The sequence below is a fragment of the Crocodylus porosus genome, unplaced genomic scaffold, assembly GCF_001723895.1.
Source record: "Crocodylus porosus isolate Cpor-Errol unplaced genomic scaffold, CroPor_comp1, whole genome shotgun sequence".
Taxonomy (NCBI): domain Eukaryota; kingdom Metazoa; phylum Chordata; order Crocodylia; family Crocodylidae; genus Crocodylus; species Crocodylus porosus.
The window spans coordinates 194,087,502-194,099,748 of NW_017728886.1; the positions used below are offsets into that span (position 1 = coordinate 194,087,502).

The following is a 12,247-nucleotide window of genomic DNA, read 5'->3' on the forward strand; positions in this document are numbered from 1 at the left end:
TTCCTATCCTGTCCCTCCTGTATAGCCTATAGCCCTTGACATTCACCGCCCAGTCATGCGATGAGTCCCACCACGTTTCTGTTACATATTCAGATTTGGCATCTGTATGTGGGAAGAAGAGGGTTCTGATGCTCTTGAGCACCAGAAGCCATAGACATGCTCCTAGCAGACTATGGTCTTGACTGTGAAGAGGTAAGCTTTGCCAATTCTCAAAGATTTATTACAGATTTAATTTCTGAGTAGTTAAAGTCTTGATATCTGGAGTTTTGCAACCTTAAGAATCTCAGCTTTCACTTTAAGAAGCTCCTAGCCATCATGATCCTGAAGGAGTGTGAAAACATGATACTTAAAAACTCAAATAAAATTACTGCAAACTAGGTAGCTGTCCACTGCAGAAGTGCTCAAAATTATTAAAATCATTCTTTAAATATTCTGTATTGGCAATAGGAGTGCACCAATAAAAATTTTCTTGGTTGATACCGATAGCCAAATATTCACCAGGCATAGTCGACAGATATTAATCTGATAATGGATTTACAGGAATGCAGCCAGGCAGTGTGGAGAGCAGTGCCCCCCTCAGGTAAGTCTGCTGAGGAGGCGTGCGTGCGTGCACTAAAGCTCAAAGTTCAAGCATGGGAGCTCAGGCTCTTTTTGCCCTGCTGCCTTTGTCCTGGGAGCTGTGCGCTGGCCATGCTGTGTCCCCGGCCCATCTAGTAGCAGGGCCAGCAGTGAACTGTGCCTCCAGCTGCTGGATAGATAGGGGACACAATGCAGCAGCACAAAAAGCCCTGAGCCCATAGTGGGCAGTCTGCCTCTGTTATCACCTCACCTGGCTCTGCTCTGGTTAAAAGCATCCTGGCAGTTAAAAACGGTGGCAACAGTGCTTGAACTAAAGCTCATTTGATGAGCTTAAAAATGGCAATGCAGGTGCCTGAAATTAAAGCACCAGAACACTGATCCCCTAGACAAGCTGCCTGTGGCACCATCCTGCTCCCTATCCCAGTCCCACGGTCCCATTCACTGCCCTTCCCCAGCCCCAGCCCCTCCCTCACCATGGGAGCCTCGATTTGCCCCCACTTCCCCCCGCCCCTTCCCCTCTGCAGGTTTACCTGCAGGGCACTGTTCTCCATGCTGCCCAGTTGCATTCCTAGCCATGTGCATGCATGCAGCTACACACAAACACACAGCATCTGGGGGCCCCAGCCAGAAGGCACATTATATTTATCAGTACGTTATCAGCTACACCAGCAAAAAAAAGCCGATAGCTGATAATGTTAATTTTCCTTTTATCAGTGTCAATCCAGTATGGCACCAATTTATCAATGCACCTCTAACTGGCAATATTAAAAGTCACCAAGAGTGAAAGTATACCACAGAGGTACTTTAAGGCATCCATATTCTATGTTGTGCAGCAGTGCTATTCAACATTCAAGGCAAGCTACCAATTACAGACAAATTCCAAAAGTATACAGCAAACACCAGTTTCAAGAAAGATACACAATTCTGAACACTGAGAAGGCACACAATAAGTCTTGTTACATACCACTAATATTGAGATCATAATCTCCTGCAGTAATCACATTAGCTACTAATCCTTCAGCAGGTTGACTGACAGACACAACATCATTCAGAAGCTTCCGAATGGCTCCTGGCTGAGGAGGGTGGGTAATAATGTTGTTGATTGCAATCTTCAGGTTTTTAATTACGTGAAGCTGGTTGTTCGGATCCCTCATGTGAACTGAAAAGAAGAAAAACTTTGTTAAATTAAATTTTATTATAGCAATTCTATTTTAGTTCTGTATACAAGAGGACCTCCTTGATGCATATGAAACAAAAGAAATTAAAAATACCTAAGCTTACACCTTAGACTGTTGTCAGTCAGGGGGGAGGGAGACAGCAGTGAAACGAAAATAAACAAACACAGATGCTGCCTATATCAATTAATTTTATTCCAATAAAACATAAAATTAAACATTGGTCTTGATTACAGAGGGGACATATCTACATGAGATTTTCACTGCATAGTTGACTAATTAACTATACAGTAAATGTCTCAGCATCTATACATGCACCCCTATTAGGGCTCACAAAACAAAAAAATCTGCAGCAGGGTAGGACATGTAAATGTCCAGCCCAGCCCAGCTCCTTGTCCTCCTGCTACGTAGCAGAGACATGTGGCAGTTATACCAGTACAAAAAAATTGCAATAGTTATATTGTAACAGATTGTACATATGCATGAACAAAACCATTAAGTCTGAAAATTTTACAGCTGCAAAGAAGAATTTAGCATTCATGTGCTACAGCAGCATGCCAATATACTAATATCATAACAGATGTAAATTCTCAAGCAGCACCTTGAAACCACTTTAAAAAAGGGGGGAGTACATCTACAACCTAAATCTATACATACAATCCTATCCTACCCTGCTCAAGTCCTGAAAAACCATTTTGAAAAGGAAATGGGTCAACATATCTTCTCAGATCTTAAAAGAATAAAAACTATGAAAAGCAGAAAGAAGATCACTTCTCCCACCCACCTACCCTTTCCCTTACTCAGGAGGCAACCAATGCTATCAATAATACCTAGGATTCCTACAGCAGCGAGGAATTTGGTTAAGTGTACCTAGAATTATTCTAGGAAAAGGACTGCACCCTCTACAGAGGAAGGCAAAAAAGCCATAATGGTCCTTGAAAATCTGATCTGAGGAAACATTCCTTCCTGAGCCCAAAAATCTGGCTACTAATTTAACTGTGAGCACAACCTACCAGTAAGGGACCCAAAAGTTTTTTTTGGTTTTTTTTTTTTTTAAGGATTATTAGAGACATCAATGAATCCAAGCCAATACCTAATACTGCAGAGAAAGGAAAAACTCTCAAGTAAAGCAATGCATTCAAGTGCTGAAGAAAAGTTTCTTCCTGATCCCAGCAGGAACACTAAAGTATGGGATTAACATAACACAAGCATTGTAGACACAGGGTTCTTATGGGATTGCTTAAACTAAAAGAGGATAAAACTCACTGAAGTCTATAAAAGTGTAAGTAACAAAAAGCAGTTTCTCAGAACTGTTGTCATTAACAAAAACAAAATAAGTTTAGAAATCAATCAATCATACTTGCATGATTATGCCTATGCATTATACCCATTTTCATACTATACAGGCTCAGAAAGCTAAGAAAGTGGAACAGTCAGTAATTTCAAATGCTTGAAAATTAAACAAAGTCGTTAACTGTAACTCTTTATGTACCAATTAGATGTCATCTGATCATAAAAAAAGAAGCGCAACTGCAGTCTGCCTACATATTTTTTTAGCAAACTAAAAGAGACTTCTTCAGGTTTCATTTCAGTATTTCTGAGATCAGCAATATAATCTTAAAAAAAAAGATAAGAAAAAAAAGAAAACACCACCACCACCACACAGTTTGAGTCAAACTCCCTTTCACCCAAAAAAAAGATTCTTGGCAGAAATAGACTTTTTATAGACAACAGCTTGTCACAACAGCCAAGTCCATATCGAATTTGGCTTTGATTTAAAGCCAAGCTGTATTATTCAGTAGATAAAATTTAGACCAGAAAACATACAAAAACAAAAGCGATCAATTTTACTTGAATATTTTAAAAATATATTCCAGCAGAATTCTCCTTTTCTCCCATGACACCTTGAAACATATGAGCAGCTTCAGCTTTGAGCTGTTCTAGCCACTTGTTTACTTAATTTTTATTTTACTTAATTTTTTAGGTGGGGGGGGAAATTAATAAAAAATAAGAAGCAAGACTTTTAAAGAAAAAAAAAAAAGCAATAAACTAATGGCTAAATGCCCAAACGCTGTTCTAACCAGAAAAAAAATTCCATTTTTTACTTCCTTCTTTTAACAAAAAAAAAAAATAATCTAGTTAACAAAGTCAGTCAACTAGGAGCAGAAAGACTGAGTTTGTTACCAAATAAGCATTTTCAAAAATGTTAAGCAGTTATAAGGTAGCAGTTTTAAAAGACACACTTAAAAATCGTAGCCTGGTAATGTTAAGTTAGGTTTCCATAACCGCATCTCTACACTCAGGGTCCTGTTTCTTAGCCAGGAGGTCTACAGTACTCTGTGCTGCCTTAAGATTCATGTAACAGTACAATAAGTTTAAAATTATGATGGCTCCCAGAAAGATAAGAGCAGAGAATGGCCCAAAGGTAGGTGAGCTGACAACAGCATCTGCTGTTGATACAATGGCGAAGCTAAGAGTTTTAAGTCAAAAGCCGAGTTACAAATTACTCAACCATTCCAAACGATTCCATTATTACACACAAGAAACCCACGAAGGTTGTGGGGTTTTTTGTTTGGTTGGTTGGTTTTTTTACGTTTGTACAATTCTTCAAGTATTTCTGAAATGATTTTTCCAGAGTAAATGGTCACGAATTAAAGAAGAAAGATATCAGATACAAGTGTCAACATGGGGAAGTTATGCTGAGGGTGGAGGGGGAATAGTTACAAAAGCTCAAGTTCATGCTATCAGTACAACACCGGCTCATCTATGTGCAACTTCACCAAAATAAAAGATTTTTTTTAATTAAAATTGTTTCCCTCAGTGCAAGATGACCAGAACAGGGATAAAGGATGACTGGATGTAAATTAAAAAGTGCGTCACCCATAGTACATTAGAGTTCAAGAACCAAGGTTAAGAGAAAAATATTAGCAATACTCAAGTTCATTAAGAGACTAGTTGAAGGTAGAAGCAGCTACTATGTAGAATAACTCAAGAAAGGAAGTGATAGGATGGGCAACTACCTGCAATTCCAGATTTCAGTTATCACAACTAGAATAAAACTGCTACATCCTCCTTCCATCCCATCCAAGTCATCGCCCCCCACCCCTCCCTGCCAAAAGTACCATTATAGGCCACCTCTGAAAGATAGAACCCACATGATGTACTGAATTGCTTCTCTCCCTTGTCCCCCCCAACACATCTGCAATCATGGAGACAGAAGCGTGAGACCCCTCCCCCAAGCCTGCAGATGCACAGGGAAATCCCTTGCAGAGTTTCCCCACACCTGCTTGCAAACTCAAAGGGGACCTGTTCAAGTCCCACTCTCCCCCTTCCCACACACTTCCAGGCATGGGGGGCAGAGGGCAAAGAATCCCGTGCAGGCGACTGTCCCAAACACAGGGAGCAGGTCTGCTAACAGGGGTCCCCCCCTGCAAATATACCCCAAAAATCAAGATACACCAACTGTGCTCATTAAGTCTATAGATGTCCCTGGAGCACAATCAACTGCGCAGCAACAACAGGTCACGGGACTTTTACTTTTTAATCGGATGTTTTCATTTAATCATATTTTTTGTTAAGATGCTTTAAAAAAAAAAAAAAAGGTTTTAATTTAGATATGTCAAAGCTCAAAGATATAATCATGGAATAGGGATTATAAGGTCTAATTATGTGAATATATTGTCTCAAATAGTATATAACCTTTTCATAAAAGTTTTATAAATAGGTCACAACAGGCCACGTACTCTATTAGGGTGCAATCTTATGTGGTTCCTAGAGGCTCCTTTATAGATTAGTAAAGATTAAAGAAAACCACTCTACCCAGCGGGACTCAATGCTCAGTCTAGAAGATCCCATTAAGCATCTCTGTGATGCCTAGTTTCAGTTCTCAAACTGTGGATTTGTATCTCCAGAGCTAACATCCTTGTTAACAGCAGTATATGGAGATGAGAAATAACAGACCTAATTATCTACCCATCAGCCCACTTCTCTCTCTGCAAGTTTGTGTACACAGAGTCAAGTCCTTACCTTTCTCTAAAAGTGCCAACTTTAAAAAAGTTAAACGAACAGAGGATCACAGAGGTAGAGTAGATCTAGGCAAGGAAGAGTCTGAAGATAAATGCAGGGAGGGAGAGGCAATAGAAACAAAAGAGAAACACTGTGAGCAGACTAATCCAGAAATCTTGAGGGATAAGTTTGAGTATAGCTTCCATTGATTTGAGATCTAGTGACGAAATGGTATGGTAGAAGGGAAAATGCATCATGGCAGCAGCTTGCCAGGCCATAAAAAAGACTCTGTTTGGGAACATTTTAATTAAGGTTATAGCAAACAAGAATGCACTTTTCGCTGAAAACAATTTTTAAATTGAGGCTTTCTGACCAGTGATTTAAATCAAATCCACCTTGCAACTGATCCCACTCCAATGAAGAAGTCCATTTGGAGCCTTAGAGACAACCTCTCTCTGAACCTTTTTACAGAAGCTGCAGACGATAAAAATAGTCCAATTTAAGCCTAGGGAATACCTTCAGATGATTGAAGTACAGAGATTTGTCAGTAGAAACACAGTAATTTGCTCCTTAGCCCACCCTTGCGGTCTTCAAGACACATCACCTAATAATCATTATTCTCAATTTGATTTGGGGCCACTTTAGCTCACTATCTCATGTTCAACATTAGACAGCATCAAATGCTTCATGGGATAGCAGAAAAACCACGTAACAAGCAAATATGGGATACTTTGCCTCCCAGGAAGTCTTGCCCCAAAGTCTAAAAGTTAAAGATTGGTTTAAGCCCTAATGCCTAAGGCTTTATTTTCTTTCTTGCATGTTTGCAAGATTCTTCAAGTGTTTCTGCAATGGAGGACTGCCTCTGTTATAACCAGGGACTTTGTTTTTAATTTTTTTTTAAATCAGGGGAATCTAAAGTCATTAATTCTCTGATAAAAATTCCCAAATCCACAATTAAAATGAAAGGTCCCTCACTCCTGGCCCCAGCAGCCTTGCCATACCCCCCGCCCTCCCACAGCCAGGGCTACAGGACCAGGGACCCAGGTCCACAGCACCCTACCCTTGGCAGGAGGTAGTGGCTGCAGCAACAGCGCAAACCACAGAACCCAGCTCCCTCCCTGCCCCACCCTCCCGTGACCCACAACCTGCCTGTTGGTGGCGGAAGGAGGGGGAGGCGTGGCCAGCTCCCTGTAGCTACACACACTCCTTGGGGGCAGGATGGACCTGTGCCCCTCCCCCCCAGATCTGTGCACAGGGCAGGGCCAGTGCCAGCTGCCCACTGCAGGCTCAGGCTCCTGCCCTGCTGTCCTCCCCAGGGGCCTCCACAGCCTGGCGGGTGCAATCCAGCATTGCAAGAAACATTAGAACTGCACAAACTCTGAGCTAGCCTGCCAACATGACCCCTGAGCATGCAGCTACAGCAAGCGGCACAACCTGGCACCACCACCCTCACTGCAGCTGCAAGCACAGGGGACACATCACCAGGGCAGCACAGAGCTTGCACAGCTCCTCTGTTCCCTGCCACAGAGTCGCACCCACTGCACTGTGGAGGCCCTGAGAGAAGGCAGCAGCAGCCACCAGATACTGTTTCTAAGATTGACTGCTTTTCACTTAAACTTCCTCTTACAAATCTAGTACTGCCTAATGTCAGCACCAGATTATTATGACGAAAGGAAGTACGACCATACTGGATCAGTTCAATTTGTTTCTATGATATAAGAAAGTCAGAGAACACATTTCTAGTAAATTACTTAAACTGTGGTTATAAATTTGCAACTTGGAGACTTGTGCCATGCTGTCCACTAGCCAAAAAGAAACAGCAAGAAGTGACCCAAACTCATCACAGTTCCTAAGAACCACAACACAAAGGTAAGTTTGGGTACAGCAAGGCAAGCAACTGCTAAGCCATAATATCTAGGGAAGAAATACAGAGAGTTATTTTGCAACTCTTTTTGACAACTTCAATTTTAAAAAAAATATTACCACCAATAGATCGGAATTGTTTTGCAACCCAATAGGATCACAAACCAGCTCTCTTCCTCCTACCAAGACATCCCACATCAGATTTTAATGACTGATTCCCATGTATTCACCAAGCATAAGTTAATTATTGGTGCAGAATCTTACTCAATGATCTCATCTTTCACTTAAGACATATTAATAACTCTTATGATTGCATAAACAGAGTGCTCTGGCAAGGATGGTCAAACACAGTTCACAAGCCACCCGCAACTCCTGGGCAGTTTAAAATGCAACCCCTGAAAAAGCTATTTAGCTAGAAATTATTCGTGTGTGCACCCAGGGTACAGATAGCTTGCTCTGGGCACACATCTTAAAATGTATGCCCTGTGGCTCTCTGTCACAACACAGTTTTGATTTCTAGATAAAAGGGTTAGGAAGTTTGCCCACCCTCAGGAAATGGTTTGTTCAGAGAACCTTGTAAATATGAATCTAGTGTACAACAATACAGTGGCCAAACCTGTATGCCAAGGGATACTGAAACAAGAGCTGTGAAAAGCATAAGCTTCCCAAGGCAGCTAAATCATGGTCTCACAAACCTGAAACTACAGGACTTAAACCTTTTAATCAATAAGCCACAAGACCGAGTAGTTTTGCCCCTGCTTACTACAGCTCATCTGAAGAAGACTCTTGCTGTCCAGCTTCCCTACAAAGGAAAATTAACTACAGGACACAGAACATATTTACCACTGAGCTATACCTAGAGTGAAATTTGTAGTCAGAAGTGCTATCTGGTGAACAAAGACTTGTCCAGGACCATCTGAGCTGGCCACAAACTCTTCAATCACCCTGATACCAGAGAGCTGGACTATACTGACTAGGCAAAGGAGGTGGGCTGTCTAGAAAAAAAAAAAAAGACCCAGCCACTCAGAGTCATCAGCCGTTAATCCAAAATTGAAATTGGTTGGGTGGAAGAATGAAAAGCATATTCTGAGAATAAAATAAATTAAAGTTGCCTGAAATTATGGTCCTATTGTGCCATGGAATAAATAATACTGTTTACAGGAACACCAATAAAAGCAGTGGTGAAAAAAAAAAAAACCCTAAAAGTCATATAAACAACAGTGATTTCCTTACATCCCCGAATCATTTAGAACAAGGCAGAAATATACAATTGGGGATTCACATCCAACGTTAAGTAAAACAAGATATTTTAAAACACACAGCTCCGCAAGTTGCTTACGAACAGAGAGACTGTTAAAAATATTCTCTTCATATAAAGGTTAGCTAAGAGTGGAGAATAATTTATCAGTAAATTCTGCTTACATTTCAGTATATAGCTTACACCTGAAGCAGACAGTCTAGGAAGCCTTAGTGGATTGTAGTATAAAAGACTTTTAAGAAAGAGATGACTGTATATGATAAAGCTGAGTTGGAAAAGTGATATCCACTAAAGTATAGAAACAGAACTTAGTGCAGTACTTTCCAAAGGCACTACAAGAGTCAAGTAAGGTCCAATACAATTACTAGATTTAAAATATTAGTTCTAGGTAGGAATAGAGGGTTCTCTTCTCCCCTCCTTAAATTTGGTAGCATTCTTTCAAAACTCTTCTCTGAAAGGGCTTACTTCTAGCCTACCGTGTTACAACAGCTAAAGCAAGATTGCCAAATATGTTTCCTCTATTGTTATCACAGTTTTTGATTTTGTTTACTAATTATATTGTGCAAGCATCTGGCTCATATCCTCAAAGGGAGTCAAGCCCCTATATACTTCTGAGAATCTAGGTCTGCATGTTTATCATTTTCACTTCAACTGACTTCCTCTTGTTTGAGAAATCCCCAAACAGAGCAGGGAAAATGTTTACAGAAATTAGGCCAGGGTTATAAAAATCACCAAGGCCAGCAAGTAAGGGTCAGATGGGGTAGCAGAGAACACTGTATTTAATGCTTTTCAATCAATAGCTTAGACTTCAAGCTAGCAGCATTCAGCCAAATGCCGCACACAGTGCCTCAGCTATCCTGAAGGACTTTTTGTGTGTGTGGGTTATTACCCCACACTGGAAAAAAAAAAAAAAAACTATGGTTAAACCTACTTCACTTTAGATGCCGTTTAGAAACCAACCCAATATTACAGACCAAAAGTGCTGCCTCTAATCCTTTTAATAATCTGCACTTTAAAGATAATCAACTTAAAAACACAAGATGCAATCTCACCCACTATTTGCATCTCAACCTAAATGTTTTCAAACAACACCCCTGTTCCCAAGCACGTCCTCATACGCGGTCAGTTTACGGACATGACAGCCCTATGTCTAGTCAGGTGCCCCAAGTACCTGGAGTGACCCCTTCTGCAGCACAAGAGGCCTGCACCCACCACAGAGCAGACGAAGCAGCAGGGTTGTAGAACAAGGGTGACAAAACCAGAGCAGCTGGCAGGGCCAAAGAGGGCAGGGGTGAAGTGGGGGCAGCAGAAGGACCAGAAGCAACTTTGCCAGCTACTGCTCAGGCCCTTCTGCAGCAAGCAAGCCACAGCTCCCACCGCCTGGCCTGGCCAGCTGGGTTGGCTGGCAGGCCCAACAGAATAACAGACCAGCTCTCCTCCTCTGACCTCATGAAACAGTCCACATCAGGTTGTAACGGCTGGATCCCAAACGTTCAGCAGGCACGCACCCCCTGCCTCCTCCCTGCCAGCGTCCCCATCTGCCCGCACTCCCCCGCGCGGGGTCTGAGAGCGGGGGAAAGCCCGGGACGAGCTCCCCCGGGGCGAGGACCGCGGTGCAGCCCCCCCGGCGGTGCGGACCTTCAGACGTGAGGCGACAGAAGGGCTTCACCAGCTCGGCGAAGCTGAGGCCGTTCCGCCGCGTGAGCCGCTCCGCCTCGTCGCTGCACAGCGCCGCCACCAAGGGCACAAAGGCGTCCTGCAGGAACTCCTGCACCGACTGCACGCACTGCGCCATCACGCCCCGTCACCACCGCCACCTCCTCAACGGCCACTCTCCAACGCCATCTTGGGCCCGCACCCGGACACCTCGGGCCGCCCGCTCCCGGCAGGCCCCGCGCCCGCGGCCCGGATTGGCTGGGAGGGAGGGGGCGGGATGGCTGCAGGGAGGGGGGGCGGAAGTGGAGCCGGAAGAGCGAGTGGGGGGCGGGGCAGAGCTCTCAGGGGATGAGCTGGAGGCGCTGGGCGGTGCGTCACAGTGGTGCGCATGCGCGAGAGCGGGGAGGGGTGGGCAGGCAAGTTGTGCTTCCCCTGGGGTGGGGGCGGAGCCTGTCGGTGGCTCCGTGGTCGTGGGTTCGAATTTCGATCTAGCCTGATGTCCCAGCAGGCTGCGGATGTGCCAGTTATAAAGGGACGCTTGGATGAGCAGCATGAACCCTGTTTGCTTGCAGCAGAACACGTGGCCCCTGGGGCTTTTCCCAAGAAAATTATAACCCGAAAATTAGGGATTTACTAAAGTCATAGCAGAAGTAGAGTGTGCAGCAGCTCCTTGAGTCTTCTTTGTTCCCCACCTACCCCTTGCCCCCCCACCAAAACTCTGCTGATTACCCCACCACCCCTTCCTCATCTCCCTTATAATCTTTTAATTGTAGGGGTGTCAAAGATGCAGCCATCTGGCCTGCAAAGCCACATCATCTAGCCCCCGATGCTGGCTGTGGTGGGTTCAGTCCAGGACTCCTTCTGCATACTGGATCCAGTGTCCACTCTGGCCAGTCCAGAGTGGGTGCCACATGTGGCACAGGTCCTTGAGTGACCAGAGCAAGCATTAGGTCCAGCATGTGGGAGGACAGAGGCAGAGGAAGGGTCTCGATGGTCCAAGAAGCCCATTCAAGTATCTATACAACTTGGCAAAACCTAGGAAATACTGCATTTTTTTGATGTCCTTACAAGATTCCAAATCTAGGAAGGCACACACCTTGCAAGGATCCACAGCCATTGCATCCAGGGAGATGACATACCCCAAAACTCACTGGTGCTTTGACTCAACTATCACTTTTTCAGCTTTGTATAAAGTTGGTTTCACCATAAACATTCCAGGAATAGCTGGACATGAATTTTATTTCCAGTTTGACCCTTGGAAAAAAATGAGAATATTATCCAATTAATTACTCATTGATCCAGGACACTATGATAAATGTCATTAACTAAATGATGAAAGAAAGTCAGGGTGTTCATTAAACCCTTTTTCTGGATTTGTCTTCACATATTCTTTTAGAATTTCAAGTTCTGCCAAAAAAAGAGGGTAAAGACACCTGAAGGGAATCTTAGCATTGGGCAGCATTGAGATGCAGATCAATATGATGGTCATAGTTTCATAGTTTTAAAGTTTCTAGGGTCGGAAGGGACCTGAGTAGATCATCTAGTCCGACCCCCTGCCATGGCAGGAAAAAATACTGGGGTCAAACGACCTCAGCAAGATGTTCATCCAACCTTCTCCTAAAAACCCCCAGGGTAGGAGCCAGCACCACTTCTCTTGGAAGTTGGTTCCAGATCCTAGCCGCCCTGACCGTGAAGTAGCGCTTCCTGATAT

General features: G+C 43.4%; 1 protein-coding gene across 8 annotated transcripts in view; it reads right to left on the reverse strand.

The window, feature by feature from the left end:
- The window catches only part of TRAPPC8 (trafficking protein particle complex 8), a 104,679-nt gene that overhangs the window by 72,668 nt on the left and 19,764 nt on the right, over positions 1–12,247 (reverse strand). For 5 of the 8 annotated variants that reach the window (XM_019547479.1, XM_019547470.1, XM_019547468.1 and 2 more), the window contains exons 1-2: positions 10,519–10,760; positions 1,544–1,738 (exon numbers count right to left, since the gene is read on the reverse strand). In XM_019547479.1, coding sequence (XP_019403024.1) covers positions 1,544–1,738; positions 10,519–10,675 — 352 coding nt within the window. In that variant the 5' untranslated portion in view covers positions 10,676–10,760. Of the gene's footprint in view, positions 1–1,543; positions 1,739–10,518; positions 10,762–12,247 lie in introns of those variants that run through there. The other 3 variants (XM_019547440.1, XM_019547432.1, XM_019547487.1) reach the window with 2 other exon arrangements.